Genomic DNA, 19,288 nt, shown 5'->3' on the forward strand with positions numbered 1-19,288 from the left:
CACAGTCACGCTCCCTTCTCAACATCAGCTTGGTGGGCCTCCCACATTGTATGGGCTTCCCCTGCCACAGGTAAAATAATAGAGGCGCAGGAATTGAGACACTTAAGTAGCCATTAATTGACCCAAGAGTGGGTGGGTGATGGAGAGAGCAGAGGGTGAATGGGGGTCCTGCCTATCCTCTCTGTCCATCGTAAATTTGGGGATGGGTTGGGGGTGGCAGGAGGACCACACACTGCATTTTACAACTTAAAACACACCATAAAATCCAGCCCAAGGACAGGAGCAAAATTAAAACCACCCACATGCATTGCCCAGAGTAATTCTGGGACTGTAAACATTGGATCTTGGATAACAAATATAAACTCACTCAAGCTTAGCTGAACTCCTCAATTATATGACTACTTTGAATCATCCTCAGGTATCCACTATTATATGCATGAACCATCCCATTCCCTTAAGTAGATTGCAACCTTTTAATCATTCCCAGACACCCATTATTCTATATATAAACCATCCAAACATCTCAATTAGCCATCGGTCTTGTAATCACCCCCAGGCATCCATTATTCTCTACATAATTTATAGCAATTAGAACCTTCAAGCAACAATAATATTCTGATCTCTCTGATCCTTTCTGTTATTTGATGTACCTCTGGATTCTGATCTCTCTGCAGTGTTAAAACTCCCACCACATAATGTGACAGTCACCCTCTTTAGAATCTATTAAAATCATAAGAAAATCTCTGTCTTTTGTCGGTGACTAACAGTCAGGCGTGCATTTTCCATTTTCAGATATTTTGGAAGATTTATCAGTTTTTTGACATTTTCTTTTGCCCTTCCTTGCTTTGCTGTTTGCCATTACTTCCGTTCTTTTCCAGGCTGGTTTTGGATTTTGGGAGTCTTTTTTATCAGATTTATTAAACAAAGCCTCGAGTAGTGGATAAATGTTGGTATATTTTGTGCCAGAGAGTTAAATTTGACACAGAATGGGTGAAAGAAAATAGTTCTTGAAGGGTGCCGCATTGAAACTTTGACAGACCGCATTGTAAATTGATAGGTTAGAAGTTTTCACCCACCATCTCCCAGTTTTAACTAAAGATGGCAGGGCAAGACACAGAGTGAATCCAGGGACTTTCTCCACAGAAGAAGATGAATGGTCTCTCCTAGGATTATCCTTCTGCACCACCTAGTCTGTGGAATGGAGCAGCATTGGTGGAGGTCTGAGGTCAAGAGCTAACTGGCTGTCGGGGAGATGGTCATCAGCCCAGGTTTCACAAGGGGCATCCCCCTTACTTAGTATGGAAGTGGGTTTGGCAGCCAGTTAGGGATCACAAGGGCAGGAATGGAGGTTAGAAACTTCCAATGGTCCCCCGTTCCCTCCCCTGACAGAATCTGAAAATCCAGCCCTAAATCTCTAGCATGCTCATCCTCTCAGAAGGTGAGGCTTCTGTTTAGTTGTGCAGTGTTGCCTGTAGATAAAGAGGAGAAACCAGGCTTGTCTTAATGGTTCATAAACCAAGTATTGGAAAATAGCATGTGACTGCAGGAACAAAGCCATTCTAAGCTTCTCGTCACTCTGTGGATTTTTAAGCTGGATACTGTCTAGCTTTTGGTATGATATGATGAGCTGTCAGCAAGTTTTTATGTTTGGGTATTCTGGGTGGCCCAACTAGATGAACAGGCGATAGCAAATAACAGTAATTGTGTTCTGCTACCCAGTAATTAAAGGGACAGTCTCCATTTTGTTTGCCCACACGGGCTGCAGTTCTCAGAGTTACTAAAAAAAAATTCAGTTCAGGTTTCCTGGCTTGTAATCCTTTCGAAGCATGGTTTTGTCAACTGTTCCAACCAGCCTTTTGGCTGACTTAAACAAAAAGAAAGTAATTAAAGACAAAAGTTTTATTTTACACAATCTTGGCAAAGTTGTATGTAATTTCTTTAAGCATGGAATTCTAAGAAGTGGCAGAGCAGTGCAATGTGTACCGGACCCAAAAGACATCGCCACAGACCTCATGCAGGAACTTCCCAGCCTTGGCCACATAATCCTTCAAGGTGAAGAGTACATTTTCTGTGGTAGGAGGATTTGACATGGGATCAGCTGGAGGTCACGCGCTGTAAAGCTCAAAGAAGATGTTGCTTAGAATGGGAACAAGTCACCTCACAGCTTTATCAAGCTTCGATTGGTGTATCACACTCCGATAAAAGCACAAGCTCCTCTTTCCAAATTGAATTTTTAAATATATTCATCCTTGGGATGTATACATCGCTGGCTGGGCCGATATTTGTTGCCCATCCGTATTTGCTCTTGAAAAGGTGATGGTGAGCTGCCAACTTGTCCTGTGATCCAGATACATTCTCAGTGCTGTTAGGGAGGGAGTTTCAGGATTTTGACCCTGAAGGAACGGCGATATACTTCCACGTCAGGATGGTGAGTGGTGTAGAGGAGAAATTGCAGGTGGTGATGTTCCCCCGTGTTTGCGACCCTTGTCCTTCTAGGTAGTAGAGATTGTGAGTTTGGAAGGTGATGCCTAATGAGGTCGTAATAGAAATTCCTTTTGTCAAATGGAAGCTGATGATGGGTTCAACTTATGTTAACAATAAGAGCTTGCATTTCTGTAGCGCCATTAATGCAGAAAAAAATTAGTCACGGTAGGACGCCACCGCACTCCTGAAAATTCAGGCGGTAGGGTGGTAGAAGGTGAGAGAATGCAAGGAGTTCTGCCCACACTCCATTTTAACCCTTCCTTATCCATCTGCACTGTTCTTGCAACACAGTCGGGGTTATAATCGGGGGGAGCTAACCTCCTTAAAAGAAACCCCGGTAAAGAAATGCAGTTAATGGACTCTGTTGGTATCCTTCCTTCTTCGTGCATTTAATCTGCCAATTGATACCCTTGTTAATTATGGAGCGACTTAGTCCAAAAACTTTGTTTTAATCCCTGTTAAAGTGGTAATAGTAATTTGAAATTGTCTCAGGACCTCATCAAATGAATCCTTTGATGTGGTGCCTTTTCGGATGGTCACTTTCCATCTTGTCTTGCCATGTTTGGTCTGATTAATCAACTTTTGGAATTTAAGAATTCCTTCCTTTTTCATTTGTAAGTGCAAGTGTGATTAATTTTAGATCATATTGCCAAATTTCAAATGAAAGAGACTCTCTCTCTCTCTGTTTCCCCATAGTGAGCTATTTTTGATCAAAAACAGTACACAATGTAGCCATTATTTCCAGCATTTCTAATATAGTTAAATTTAAAGTTAAATTTACATGTCGGTCATTTTAAACAGCGCACTTGAGGCCCCAGAAAAATAGTACATGCTTAATTGAGGGTCTGACTTACTATTCATTTCTGCAGCAACTGAGGCACTGAAGTTACATTGACGTGTATTTGTTTAATTTGATCTTCACCTTCTTTCCAAAGCATGTCTTCCACACACAGCTGAAAGGGCGGGTTTGCAGATCTGTGTTGGCCTTTGTATGTTGCACAAACACTGTGTCTGAATTTGACTTTGCCTCCAATTTTCCCTCGATTCCTCCTCAGTGTCACTCTATGACAGGGTCAATGGCTCCCCTGTGAGGAAATTGGAAGTGCACACTAGTATCCTGGAAAAGATTCAAAACTGAGCTGGCCTTTTCAAAATAAGTCGGAATAAAACATTCAGTGCCTCAGGGTTTCAGTGCAGGTCCAGTCGCAATTACAGGGGACCCAGTTTTATTTTTATTCATTCCTCAGACACAGACATTGCTGGCTGGCCAGTCTTTATTGCCCATCCCTAATTGCCCTATACTTTTGAATGGACCTATTTCGCATTAAGTTGATCTTTCTCTACACCCTAGCTATGACTGTGCTATATTCTGCACTCTCTCCTTTCCTTCAGTATGTACAGTATGCTTTATCTGTACAGCGCACAAGAAAGAATACTTTTCACTGTATGCTAACGCGTGTGACAATAATAAATCAAATCAAATCAAGGGAGCCCAGTCAACCACGTTGCTGTGCTCTGGAGTCACATGTAGGCCAGACCATGTAAAGATGGCAGACTTCCTTCTCTAAAGGACACTGGTGAACCAGATGAGTTTTTCCAACATTTGACAATGTTTTCTTGGTCATAGTAGATTCTTAATTCCAGATTTTTTTTATTGAATTCAAATTCCTTCATCTGCCAAACCAGGATTTGAACCCAGGTCTCCTGACAAGGGTTGAGTTTCTGGATTAACAGCCTAACAATAATACTATTAGACCATCTCTTCCCCTTGATTTAATGCATAGTGTAGAGTGGCACTTTTGTCTAAGTTCTGATTATTTTAGTTGTTTTGACAGTCAGAGAAAATATATACAATGCAGCACATCTTGAACATTAGCAGAAACACAAACTATTTGGTTGCAGAATTTACCTGGTCATTATTTTAATATATCATAAGCAGGCTTATTGATTATCATCAACTTACAAAAACGTTTAGAGCTGGATGGTGCCTCTGGGGTTGGGCTGAAAGCTTGGCGGGCAGTTAATTGGGGACAGGATGAGTGGGTGAAGGGAAAGCAAGAGGTATATGTGCCACTATGCCATTATGCCTCCTTGCGCGCAGCAAGGCAGGTGGCAAAAAGAGCTCCCGTTTAGCATGATAGTTGGTGCCACATAACATGATGGAAGGTATCTTCAATGTGAAAATGGGGCTTTATCTCTGCAAGGACTGTGTAGTGGTCATTCCTACCAATACTACCATGGACAGATGCAGCTGGGACAGGTAGACTGGTGAGCATGAAGTTAAGTGGGCTTTTCCTTCTCGTCGGTTCCCCCATCACCTGCTGCACAACTAGTCTAGCAAGCCATGTCATTTAGCTCTCAGCCAGCTCAGTTGACAGTGGTGCTACTAAGCCACTTTTAGCGATGGACACTGAATTCCTTCACCCAGAGTACATTCTGTGCCTTTGCCACCCTTGGTGTTCCTTCCAATTGCTATTCAACATTGGAGGAATATTGATTTATCCACTGTGGGGGTAACGGTCGGTCTTTATCAGCAGGAGGCTAGTGGTCAGCATTTGATGTAAAGGTGCTCTCTCCATGAACATCTCCATTTGAGTGTTACACAAAGGGCGAGATTTTACAGCCTCTCTTGGTGAGACTGGAAATTCCTGTCGGAAGTCAACAATGATTTCCATTGTCGGACCCTCGCTTGCGCCAATTCCGTGGTGGATGAGGTGGTAGAATTCCGGCCAGTATATTTTAAGAGTTGATGAGCCCCCTGTAATGGAAGGAAATATTAGCATAATATCACAGAGCCTCCGGCCTCTGTAGGAAGACCCACTGGAAGGGATTATACACTGGAGGCAAAGCTACAAAACTATTGCATTAATTCCCCCTACAAACATTGGATGACTACTCTTGCTCCATATGTTTCCCTAAAATTAGGGATGTTTCCCTAATTATTATAATACCTTCAAACACATAGTTGCATAAAATGGCTGTGACATTTCTATTTCTGCAGAATAATTGAGTGTACAAATGGAAGGTTTTATGGAGGTTGTGGTATAGGTATTAATTTAGTGGGCCCTACCACCCCCAGCCCCCATTAATCTGCCAATCGAAAGCTCTAGGTAGACAAGAGGTGTTTGGCCAGCCACAGGAAGGAGGAGAGGGAGCTCAGCGTCTGTCAGGATATTAATAATAATGCTTTATAATACTGCCTGTCTGTGGTCTTGCCCTACGATGCTGGTTTACCTCACACTGGACGTCTGCCAGCCCTTCAATTTGGACTGGATAGCAGACGAAAGCATGTCGGAAATGGAGCCATACTGCGGGGAAGTGGGAGCTGGGGGTAGTTATCGGGGGATGAAAGTGAGAGACATGCACCATGCTAGCCAGGAAATGTTTTACACACACCAGGCCAAAAGAGACTGTATTATCTCAGTGTCGAGTTTTATGAGTGAAAAGACAGCCCATTACTGTAATCAGGATTTGGATTGTTCCTCTTTTAAAGAGGCAGCCCTTTGTTTTCTCTGATACTCCTTTTACCATCTTGAGTTCAAGGATCCAGTGCAAGTGTGAACAGTCAACACCATTACCTCAGGGCTGGAAGAGAATTTGCAGTTCCTGATGCAGGATCAAACACTGCGGAAAATTGCCGGCTTACATTTCTAATTCATGGTTATTACAGGGGAAATATTTTATCTCTTGTGTGTTTGGAATATCTTTTCTCATTTTACAATCATCTTTCTGTCTCATTTTACTTCAGTCTAGTTGACTTGGTGGGAGGGAAGACCAATTGTCCTGGAACTGCTTTACAGCATGAATTATTAAGCATCTTTTTTCAAATACCCTCTTGAGGGTTGATGGATAATATACAATTATTCAAATTAAATTGTAAAAAATTCAAGCACTGTTCAGGTCAATTTGGCAGAGTATGTGAAACAGCTTCTTTACTATCACTACCTGCTGCTTAGCAGTTTAATTTTGGTTTTAACTGTTCTGAGGGTACAAACATTTTAAAAAAGTGACTAAAATATTTTCTATGAATGGGTTAAAGTTTATTTATTAGCATCACTAGTAGACTTACATTAACAGTGCAATGAAGTTACTATGAAAATCCCGTAATTGCCACCTGTTTAGAACATAAGAACATAAGAAATAGGAGCAGGAGTAGGCCATCTGGCCCTTCGAGCCTGCCCCGCCATTCAATAAGATCATGGCTGATCTGTCGTGGATCAGTTCCACTTTCCCGCCTTCTCCCCATAACCCTTAATCCCCTCTCTTATCAAAAACCCATCAACCTGCTTCTTAAAAATATTTAGCGAGGCAGCCTCCACCACTTCAACGGGCAGAGAATTCCAGAGATTCACCACCCTTTGAGTGAAAAAGTTCCTCCTCAACTCCGTTCTAAACCGCCCCCCCTTTATCTTGAGGCTGTGCCCCCTAGTCCTACTGTCTTTTTTGAGCGGGAAGAGTCTCTCCACCTCTATCCTATCCATCCCATTCATCATCTTATACGTCTCAATGAGATCTCCCCTCATTCTTCTAAACTCTAACGAGTACAAGCCTAGTTTATTCAGCCTCTACTCATAGCTCAACCCCCTCAACTCCGGTATCAGCCTAGTAAACCTCCTCTGCACTCCCTCCAAGGCCAAAATATCTTTGCGCAGGTGCGGCGCCCAAAACTGCACACAGTACTCCAGCTGCGGCCTCACCACTGCCCTATACAGCTGCAGCAAGACCTCCCTGGTATACTGAGAGAGAATTTAGCATGGCCAATGCACCTAATCAGCATGTCTTTTGGATTGTGGGAGAAAAACCAGAGCACTCGGAGGAAACCCATACAGACACAGTGAGAACGTACAGACAGTAGCCCAAGCCAGGAATCGAACCTGGTTCTCTGGCATTGTGAGGCAGCAGTGCTAACCACTATGCCACCATGCCACCCCAAAAGTTAGCAGCTCTTTTGTAAGATGTCATCTTCTGCTCTGAATCAAGTGGCGGTGCTCCAGAACCTTTGGATGCCCATGTTTTTGCCGCTTGGGACAGGGCTGTTGGCCATGGGTGAGAACAAACAACAGTCCTGCGAGCTCAGTCAAAATGGGTAGCTATGCAATATGGAGCAAACATGATTTGAAGAAGAGGAGAGGAGAGTGAATTTTGTATTTTAAAAGATGGGGAATGTTGTACTGGTGTGCAGAGCATCTTTCTCCCAATGTCAACATCAAATGTTCCAGGTCTCGAGTTAAATGCAGGGCTTAATGCTTTAAATTGCATTCCACACAAAACATGTCTTAACCCCAACATGAGGAGAGCACCCCCATTAAAAGATGCAGAATTTCTTTTCCCGTGCCAGCCATCTTGATGGCCTCCGTGTAAGATTCTTTAGTATCAATCTCCTTCATGGGCCCTTGCCCACTAGGAACTGGATCGAGATTGCCTTGGACGCGTTTTATTGAAGATTCTCACAAAGGAGGCTTTCATTCCGTCACTCTAAACTGAATTTGATCCTGGTTCCCAAAGGTGAAAGGACAATTCTTAATCATGTGCACTACCGTGACCCTAGCAAATACTTCTTAAGCTGAAGTTGGTAATTGTTGACATGATTGATGCTGGAGTGAGTGAATATCTTGTCGAGGAAGTTTCTGAGATTTATGGTTACAATGATTACACGTTAAAAATATTATTAGTAATTTTGCCTTAATTGTTTTTTTTGTGCAGTGGGAAGCAGAGTGAGTCGCGAGTTGATGTACACACGAGACAAACTGGGCGAGGAGACGATCTTCACTACACAGATGTTAATCCAAACCTCTAAGAAAGAAGGGGAAAACATCTTAACTCAGGAGGCTTTGCTTCAGCACCTGACGGCCGCGCTGGCAGCTAGCAAAGTACAGGTCTCACTTTATGGAAAGTAAGAAAGCAGCTCCCGTCTCTTATTGACATGAAGGGTGGGTTCCGAGTAGTTGGAGAAGGCAGGGCAAGTGAGGAACGCACTTCTAATGAAAGCCTGAAAAGTTAATTCTCTCTCTCAAAGTACTTCCAACATTTCCCATATTTATTGCGGAACACACTAAATAACCTTGGTTTTACATATGAGATTATTTAACTCGTTTCACATGTCACCAATGCACATCCCGCCTGTTCTGGGAAGGAAGAGGGCGCACGGCGACTTGCAGCAAGTGGTGGTGATCAGGTGGTCAAGAGTCTCCCGTCATCTTTCCAGATGTATGAGATGTGAGGACTGAAATAACTCCTCAGGGGCCTTCACCAGATTCCTTCATTTACAAACTTAATTCCACTCCTAGAGTGCTTCAGAGGCAAAGTCAGAATCAGGAGTCCAAAATGGACACTGCGGAGAAAGTCACGGCTACATCTCATAGGCCTCACTGAAGTCATTACAAGGGCTTAACTCCTCTTGGGCCCACAAAGAAAATGTTTTCGCTTAATTGGATAGCCTCTTGATCCTTCGCACCATTTGCTGGCCAGTTTCAACAGGGTATCATCATAGGACCCCCAATTAGGATTTGGGCCTGAGGTACGAGCCTGAATCCAACGGGCGCCTAATCCATCATCAAACCCAGCAGGTTTGGAACAGCAAGCAGAAGTGGTCAATTTTAATCACTCATCTGATTTTCCCACCCACAGGGAGTGAGACTTGAAATGAGTGCCCTACCTCCCCTTTTCTACATATTGTTTTGGTGAAGTTGTGAATCTGATATTTCCCATTCACATGGCTCCTGAATTTGAAAATTCCATACAACATCCTCGGGACAAGAGGCGGCCTAGTCTCAGGCTTTTATTCATCAGTCAGTTGATTTGATAGGATAAAGATGAGGTTCTTACCCTCATTCTTTCTTGCCTTCACTCAGTATCCATTGACACAAGTGTAAACTTGCCCTGCTTATCTCTATTTTGGGGAGGCGCGGTGAGCAGTGATCCTTAAACAATGTCAGCTACAGAATATTTAACTTGAATTCCTAGCAGCTCAATGTTCATTCATCCACAATTGTAAATAAATGTAAATATGTGCTTGCACTCAGTAATTAGCATTGCTGACTCCATCAGTGTACTATTTAACCAGATCATTGCCCTTTAACCTTTTTTTCAGGTCCTGGGATTTAAACAAAATCTGTTACAAATCTGGAGTGCCTATCATTGAGAATGGAATGATTGAACGAGTGAGTCTGATGGAAATTATAATTTACTATTTTGAGGGTGTCCCTTTGCTCTCTGGAATTTTTTTGTTTTCAATCACCACACTCAGAACTTTTCTGGTGATTATCAAAGCAAGTGGGTGGGAACCATTCTTTATCTACTGAAATTCATCAGCCCAGTCCTGATATCCAGTGGGCTTTCCTCTGCTCTATTCCAGAAGTGTGCCTTGAGCCCAGTGGATGGACTTGCCATGAATCAAAGCATGTGGTGGAACAGGGCTCCCAAATGACAGGCACCGCGCACCCCCCCCCCCCGCCAAAAACCTTAGGCCAAATCTGACAACACCAGGTTAAAGTCCAACAGGTTTATTTGGTAGCACGAGCTTTTGGAATGTTGCCCCTTTATCAGGGCTCACCTGATGAAGGGGCAGCTCTCCGAAAGCTTGTGCTACCAAATAAACCTGTTGGACTTTAACCTGGTGTTGTGAGACTTCTTACTGTGCCCACCGCAGTCCAACACTGGCATCTCCACATCAAATCTGACAAATGAATTAGAACCTGCCAGTAAAAACGCAAAGTCGCCTTTGTCTGTTGGAAGGGAGTGATGGTCTCAATCAAGATCAAAGATGGGCAGAATGTTATTTGGGCATCGTTTTAAGATTGCTGCTTTTAGAGTTGCAAGAGATTTCTAGGTATGTGCTTGTGAGCACGTGGTCCAGGAATGGGGGAGGGGGAGCGAGGTCACAGGGTGAGAAGGGGCATGAGTGCCGCAGACATTGGGCGGTAGCTGAGGGCGAGCAGGAAATGGTCGCCTTCCATTCCTCTCGACCTCACATTCCTTATCACCTTATCACATTCAGTCCTGTTACCCCATGCTGAAACAGTTGGGAACGCAACTTAATCTCTAAACAGTAATAGCAAAGCCCATAAATCTCTATTATACACCCAGAACACTTTGTTAAAGATCCTGCACCCTCTCTCCCATAGTTTATGGCAAACAATATCTTTGTCTTGAAATGCAAATTTGCATGTATGTTATTTATTATGTTGTAGGGCAAAAGGGTTAATTTAATATGGTGAAGAGGGTGGAGGGGGGAGAATGCAGACTATTTTTAATGCTCCCATGTGGAGACGCTGACATAATATGACACTATTCCTTGTGTACAATGGAACTTGCATGTTGCTGTCAGGGTTTCAAAGCCAGCGAGTATGATCAAGGCGTAGAAGCAGAAGGCTGATGACAAGCTGCCCTGATTTATGGCTAGCTAATGGTTTTGGAGTTCACCGTGGTCTCTGCCAACATAGCCTGTATATGTTCCAGCAAAAGAGGACATTTGGCGCACACCATCATTAATTATCCCACCCCCAACTACCCCCCATCCCCGAACCCTCACACACACACACACACACACACACACACACACACACACACACACACACACACACACACACACACACACACACACACACACACACACACACACACACACACACACAATATTAAACATCAATCCAACACTGGCCACAATGGGTATTGTAGTTTATGAGGATCAGAAACTCTCTTGTTAGAATAACAAGATTAGTACATCATCATGTCTTTTCATATGCAGAGCCACTGGAGATCATTTTGGCTGGTTATGCCCAGATCTGACATTCAGCCATACAGTTTATGGCCAAATTTACGACATATAAAGAAGTGCCGCTAAATAGAAGTGTCCTTTATTTTTTAGTATTAGTATTCCTTCCCTTCCATGTCTGGTCCCATACCACATGTGGAAGAAATCTTTTGAAAATTCTTCTTCACCTTTGGGTTGTGGTCTGTGTGAGAAAGATTTTTTTTTATTTGTTCATGAGATGTGGCCATCGCTGGCCAGGCCCACATTTATTGCCCATCCCCAAGGGCTTTTAAACACTTTGCTGTGGATCTGGAGTCACATGTAGGCCAGAGCAGATAAGGGCCACAGATTTCCTTCCCAACAGGACATTAGTGAACCAGATGGGTTTTTACAACAATCAATAACGGTTTCATGGTCATCATTAAGGCTTTCAATTCCATATTTTTGCTGAATTCAAATTTCACCAACTGCCATGGTGGAATTTGAACGCAGGTCCCCCAGACCATTGCCATGGGTTTCTGGATTACTAGTCCAGTGACAAGACCACTATGCCACTGCTTCCTCATCGGTTGCAATGTGTGAAGATCCAGGTCTTGTCCCCTAGCTAAAAAGGACTGCTCATTTAGACCAGAGTAAGATCTAGAAGTTGAAAAGCAGAAACTGTTGGATATAATTAGATAAATCAAACTCAACAGTGTGCTGTACTAACGACAATGCTTGAGAGCCTTCTGGGAATTTGAAAGGATCTCCTTTGTGGCCCATGGGATGTTTCATCAGATTAAGGGAATGTCAGGCTCCCCCACACTTCCACTGATACAGCAACAGTGGGAAATCAGGCAGTCCAGGGAAGCAGGGACTCAGAGCATCTTCTGGGGCTTGGACAAGCTCTGCATTTCTAGCTGTACAGTGATCAGTTTAGCAGTTTTGCTCCTTCTGTCACAAATAATTAAAAACTGAGCTCCCAAATATCTGTGGGTAAATGTGCCACTTGATGTGATAGGGTGGCACAGTGGTTAGCACTGCTGCCTCACAGCTCTAGGGACCCAGTTCAATTCCAACCTTGGGTAACTGTGTGGAGTTTGCACGTACTCCTCGTACCCACATGGGTTTCCTCCAGTTTTTTTCCCACTCTCCAGAGATGTGCAGGTTAGGTTAATTGGCTATACTAAATTGCCCCTGAGTGTTAGGGGTATTAGCAGGGTAGCTTTGTGGAGTTATGGAGATAGGGCCTGTGTGGGATTGTTGTCAGTGCAGGCTCATTAGGCCAATGGCCTCCTTCTGCACTGTAGGGATTCTGTGATTCTACTCCATGTGGGGAATTTTCCTGTCTGGCCCGCCACGGGAATCATAATGGGCAGAGGGTGGACCATGGAAAGGTCCGTTGACCTCGGGCAGGATTTTCCGGTTTTGGGGTCAGCACGGACAAAAATCCCATCCTAGTGTCAATTGAGTTTTGAGCTAACCAAGACAGTCACATGTCCAGTCCTGGCTGATAGTGAATCAGTTGATCTCAGCAATAACTGATACTACAATTAGCTTTAGTACACCTGGTGGAAGTGGGGAAATCGGCCAGTGATGATCATATACATTGATCCCTCACTAGATTGCATGTCCTTGGGTGAGGTTAGGATCAGGTGATGGATCTTCTGATTAAATAGCCTATTGACATTTCACAGTTCAGGACCACACATGAACAATGATTATTTTGAGTGAGAAGCTGATGGATTACCTTGGATTGGAAAGTTACCTCTTTGTATCAATCATCCTGGGCAAACTTGTGTCAGCTAGGATAAACCTTCCACCAAATCTGAGTCGTTAACGACGGAGATTGTTTTTAGCACTATGGCACTTCACTTTTTACCAATCTTTGCAATTTAGTGAGAGTGGAAACATTACATGACCTTAAACCAAAAGTGCCAATGTACATACCACCAACACTATGGACAGTGTAATGACCTACCCCTTCTCTAATCACTAAACATACTTTATCTCAACAGTAGACCCAAATTAATGGAAACCAGCAATCAAATCAAGTCTAAATGAATTGTTTTCTCCTATTTTTTTCTGTACCTGATGTTTTTGTGGTGAAAATGTAGAAAATTTGCTCACTTGCTTCTTTCCCTCCATCCACTAGATGATTGAGAAGCTTTTTCCCTGTGTAATTCTAACTCCCCTGGACTGTTTCTGGGATGGTGCCAGGCTTCAAGGAGGTTCTGCTTATCTACCGTAAGTACGACTGCATTCAAGTACAATGTTTTATTTTTGAGGGGGGTGGGGGGGGGGGGTGGGCTACGGTTTTAGGGATTGCTACTCTAAAAGTGACACACTGGACATTTCTCCCAAGTTTTTGGTCTGAATTAAAGTGACGAGAGACTGAACAATGGATTGCATTCTTCCTCTGCGATGTGGTTACTTGTCAGGCAGAGCAGAGAGACCCATGGGAATTCTTTGTCAACAGACGGTAACTGAAGTCATTCTCATGCTAATCTGAGCCTTATTGCTGCAAGTTGCCCAACAAATAAAATGTACACATTATTCATGCCACGGGCCCTATTTAAAAAATGCCCCTGAGAAGAAAAAGGCCCTCTTTCGATTAAAATCAGCTCACTTGACAGCATTCCATTCTTGAAAGATTTTTCACAGCTTTTTTTGTGTGTGTGTTTACTCTCTTTGGTGTTAAACCAGCATTGACTCTTACTCTGTCTCAAATGCATCTTTTTTTGAACATACCACTGCGGACGTGTGACACTTGCAATATTTAGCATCTTTTTCGTTTGCTTCCTCCCACCCTCCCAACCACAGAGGTTTCCCCCCGATTCACAACCAACCCCCTCCACCTCCCCGACCCCACCCTACCCCCTTCCCCTCATCGCCGAAGGTTAGTCTGTGTGTGCCGTCAGCTTCCGCTTCAGTTCAGCCAGTTTGAGAACGCGAGAGAGAAAGAGAGAGAGAGAGAGAGAAAGAAGGAGAACAAAGAATGGCAATCTATTCTCAAAAGTAGAAAAACAAAAGGGCTTGAGAAGACTCACTCAAGCAAGAAATAGGAGATAAAGGAGCCTCTCTTTGGTTGCAGTAGAAGGGGTCGCTGGTATGTGGGAATCAGAAAGAGCTAGCTTCATGCAATGCCTCGCTCATGAATTATTGGAGTGTCATTCTGCCAGAGTTGGACTTTTTATCCCCCCCTTGTCTTCTATTTGAGATGTCCCTATACACTTGAGTCTTTTTCCGACAGATTTTTTTTTAAAAAGATCCCTTCACTTGTGTAGTGGGGGGGGGAGAGAGAGAGAGAGTGGTGAATAAAGATCATGGTCAGGCTTTAATTATGAGAAACCAATTGACAACAGAAAAAGGAAAAAAAATGATAAAAATAAGGGAGTACCAATATTCAAAAGAACATTTTAATCATTCTGCTGCAGGTTAGCGGAATTCTGGCTTCAGCTGTGTGGTGTTTTAAAGCTCAGGTGATCTCGTAAAAAAATGACAGCAAAAATCTTATTTTGTGTTAAGGGACCGTCTGGAAAAAAGCACTTCTTTACAATTTCCCTTTGTGGACATATGGCCAACGTTGTAACATCCCATCGCTTGTAATCAGTAGCATTTCATTGCCATGTGTCATAGATTCTTTGCAAGACCGCTGGCTTGCAATTCTCACGGATAAAGGAACGGTATTTCAGAATTCAATCCCCAAAACGCCCATAAACCCCGCACAATTCAGTTTGGACTTGTTCAGTTGTCTAGTTTACTGGCTGCTAAACATGCAGTGATGGTGTGGGGGGAGATTGTCAGCTCTCTGCTGCAGATATCAACAGGCATTATTAAATCACTGAAATCCGCCACCGGTCAGCATCTACCGAAAGCTGGAAAATCTCAGCAGATCTGATAGCATTTATGGGAAGAGAATAGAGACATCGTTTCAAGTCTGGATGGCTGGAAACGTTGGCTCTGTTCTCTCTCCATAGATGCTGTCAGACCTGCCGAGATTTTCCAGCATTTTTTGTTTTTCTTTCAGATTCCAGCAGAATTGTTCTTGTACCTACTGACAGCTACTGGCAACAGGGAGTTACAGGAAAGCACCCTCTCTCTCTAAATATCATCCTACCTTCATTTGTTTTGGGTTAGGTTGATTGGCCATGCTAAATTGACCCTTAGAGGGGGAAACTTTTCTGCCCCACCTGCCACGGGAAGCGGGGAGGGTGAGGGTGTGTGTGGATCGTGTAAAGATCCATTGACCTTGAGTTGTGGTTTTATGGCCTCACTCATTCCGAAACTGTAGAATCCTGCCCGAATTCAACGGACCTGACCATCGTCTGCTTCTCGCCCACTCCAATTCAGGAGGGGTAGGCCTTAATGTCAGGGGGATTAGTGGGGTAAATACGTGGGGTTAAGGGATGGGGCCTGGGGATTGTTGTCAGTGCAGGCTTGATGGGCTGGGTGACCTCCTTCTGCACTGTAATGATTCTATACAGTATATATTTAAGAGACTAAATGAAAGTAGATGAAAAGAAGCATGTTTGAGATTGTTACCTGATTTTAGTCATCTGTGAATCGTAGAATCCTACAGTGCAGGAGGCCATTCAGCCCATCAAGTGTGCACTGAACACAATCCACCTAAGCCCTATCCCCATAACCCCATGCATTTACCCTAGCTAGTACCCCTGACACTAAGGGGCAATTTAGCATGGCCAATCCACCTAACCCGCACGTCTTTAGACTGTGGGAGGAAACCAGAGCAACGGGTGGAAACCCATGCAAACATGGGGAGAACGTGCAAACTCCACACTGTCAGTGACCCAACCCGGGAATCGAAGCAGGGTCCCTGGCGCTGTGAGGCAGAAGTACTAACCATTGTGCCACCGTGCTTGCCTAGATTCTTAGACGATAGTTTGAAAACGTTTGGACACCACCTTTTATTTTGCCCACTTTGTGCTTAAAATACAAGCATAAATCACATTGCGGTGTCTGGCATTCAAAGCTCATCAAATTAACATTTTATATAACGCACTTGAGTCGCCAAGCGTTTTAGCTTATTTAAACGTGACAGAAAGGCTTGAAATAAAAAGGACAGTCGGTTGACTTAATTCTCCCCACCCCCTCCCATTCCACTTCCAGTAAAGAAACCAAGAGAGAGACCTGACAGTTCTGAAGAACTTTATTAGGTCTTGTTGAGATGGAGGGAGGCAGCCCAGGGGCGGAGGGTACGAGCTCCATATAGGAACGGCTTCTACCATCCTGCCTCCCCGACTCCAGTTTTCCATCGAGCTTCCCAAATGGTGATGAGCTGGCAGCAGCAGTGGGTATTGAAATGCACTGAAATGAGAAGAAAGAAAGAGAGAGAGAGAAAAAAAAGACACTCTTTGTGGTGGCGGGAGAAAACCGTACAAAAGGATATTTTACAGATGAAGAGATTAATGATTTAATGTGGCTGAGAAGAGAGCTGTTACATGGTGAGTGGGAGGAGGAACGAGCACAATGGGGGAGGGGGAGAGACACAATCAAGAGTGGCAGCCAGGGTTGGAGACCGCGAGGCTCTGTTTGCGGGGCGTAATCTGATTATTTAGAGGAAAGACCTTTAATGAAAAATTAATTTAATCGGGCCTGACACATAGCCTGGGTATATGCAGGTGGAGAGTGCCCACTGAAGGAAAATTGGTTTATTAAAACGTCAGCTAACAGCGGCAGAGATCTTAAACAGGACGACACTAATCCCATCTTTAAAGGAACACTAATGGTGGGAAAAGGGCTCTTAATGTTTTGCCACATTAGATAACAAAATGCTTCATAAAATGATTTTTTGGGGCTACTCAGCTACTCTTCTTACCTTCTATAAGGAGATATTGTGCTATGGGAAATATTATCAGGTCTATCAGAAATTTTAAAACGCAGGATAGGGCAATTTCGCATAAGTACATTTACTAATATTGACTGATGAGATGTTGGTCTGGTGATGTTCTGTTTGTGTTTTATAGTAAGGTTATTTTTTTTGACACATTTAATTGCTTGATGTTTAATAAGGTTCATTTCCCAGTGTTTTTATAATTTAACACTCCAGTGAGCCCATGACCAGGAATGTAAAGCCTGCAGACAGCAAAGCTCGCAGGTGTACAGCAGCCGGTTAAAGCGCCTCGAAGGGCCTGTTCCTCTCGCTCGCAGGTTGCTCCTTATTAAGTGTAGTGTGGAGTCAGTTCTTCAACTCGAGAGGCTTGCGTCATTAACTAACCCAAGTCAGAAGAGGAGGAAATTGCCTCGTCCCCTTGTTCACTCCTCGAATTTAACATGACCCAGGACAAACCGCACGCCAGCAACATCAAGACATTCGAGAGTTCCCCAGTAATTGTCATGTCTCACTGCACAAAGTTAAGAAATACGAGTGGGCACCGCGGCATGATCAGGCTTTCCCTCACTTTGTTCCTCCATAATAGGATAATACATGGTCTTTTACTCTGCATCTGGCAATGATATAAGCTTAAAGGAGAAGGTATCACCGTGCTAAGTATTGTCAATAGGAAGTACTTACCCATAGATAACCTTTATGTGTTTTTGTATTATTTTGGGGGCAGGGTGGGGAGAACGAGAACTGAGAAAATGAACATTTTAATGTTTAAGAGTATTGGTGTGCACGGGGGTGTATTTGCCAACCTCCTGCGAGGCCTGGGCAGGTGTGGCAGAGTAGCATGAGCTTTTGAAAAGTATCGATGACAGCAATGTCTTTAGAAAGTGATTGTGGGCTGGTTCCTTTCAAGGTAAACAGTTTCCATTGACAGAGGTTACCTGTCGAGCAGTCACCACAGCTAAGGCGAGCACTAGCAAAGGGAAATAACTGAAGCGAACAGAAGAACTCGGTGACACGGGGTAGGGGGAGGGAGATTGCTGCTGATTGCTGTTTGTAACCAACCTCTAAATGCATTCTTCATCCATGTGGTTTTGATTTGACTGCAAGCAGTGGACAGAGGAAATCTTCCTGCACAGTAACTTCAATAGATAGCATCACTTCCATAAAGTCTGCTCATCAGTATCAATTAAAAAAAATTATGATTGTCAGTGATTATTTTTTCTGCAATGTCTGCTTTGTGGGAATTTCGGGCAGTAGTATTTTTATTCAAACATTAATTGGAATAACATCAGCGGAATTGAAATGGCTGCTGAAATTTCCGTGGGGAGGTAACACATTTAATGCCACAGTTAAAATGACATCAGATAAAAGCGAAACAAGACAGAGGTCCTCCAGGTTAACGATAATTCATTAATTCATCTCCCTTGAACTGTCTGGCTTTGTAACTCCTTCAGCACACACCACACACACAGCACATACATACACAGCACATACATACACACACACAGAGCACATACACACACAGCACATACACGCACAGCGCATACACACACACAGTACATACACACACAGCACATACACACACAGAGCACATACACACACACACAGCACATACACACACAGCACATACACACACACAGAGCACATACACCACACACACACAGCACATACAGACACACAGACACACAGCACATACACACACACAGAGCACATACACACACAGCACATACACACACAGCACATACACACACACAGAGCACATACACCACACACACATGGCACACACACACACAGCACATACACACATACACACACAGCACACACCACACACACACAGCACATACACAGCGCATACACACACAGTGCATACACACACAGCACATACACACACGCATACACCACACACACAGCACATACACACACAGCATACACAGAGCACATACACACACACACTACGCACACACCACACACACACAGCACATACATACACGCAACACATGCGTACATACACACATACACACACACACCACACACACGCACACACACAACATATGCATGCAAACACACACACACAACACATGCGCGCATACACACATGCACACATACCACACACATACATGCACACACATACACGCATGCACGCAGACACACACACACACACACCCCTGGTACCTGGGTTCAGTTCCCGGTTTGGGTCGCTGTCTGTGTGGAGTTTGCATGTT

At 43.7% G+C, this 19,288-nt stretch overlaps 1 protein-coding gene across 1 annotated transcript in view; it reads left to right on the forward strand.

The window, feature by feature from the left end:
* The window catches only part of ptch2 (patched 2), a 120,650-nt gene that overhangs the window by 36,206 nt on the left and 65,156 nt on the right, over window positions 1–19,288 (forward strand). Inside the window, exons 3-5 of the mRNA XM_080195373.1 lie at window positions 8,188–8,377; window positions 9,575–9,644; window positions 13,371–13,462. Coding sequence (XP_080051499.1) covers window positions 8,188–8,377; window positions 9,575–9,644; window positions 13,371–13,462 — 352 coding nt within the window. The remainder of the gene's footprint in view (window positions 1–8,187; window positions 8,378–9,574; window positions 9,645–13,370; window positions 13,463–19,288) is intronic.

The sequence above is a fragment of the Carcharhinus amblyrhynchos genome, chromosome 9, assembly GCF_965287045.1.
Source record: "Carcharhinus amblyrhynchos chromosome 9, sCarAmb.v2.hapA, whole genome shotgun sequence".
Classification (NCBI taxonomy): Eukaryota; Metazoa; Chordata; class Chondrichthyes; order Carcharhiniformes; family Carcharhinidae; genus Carcharhinus; species Carcharhinus amblyrhynchos.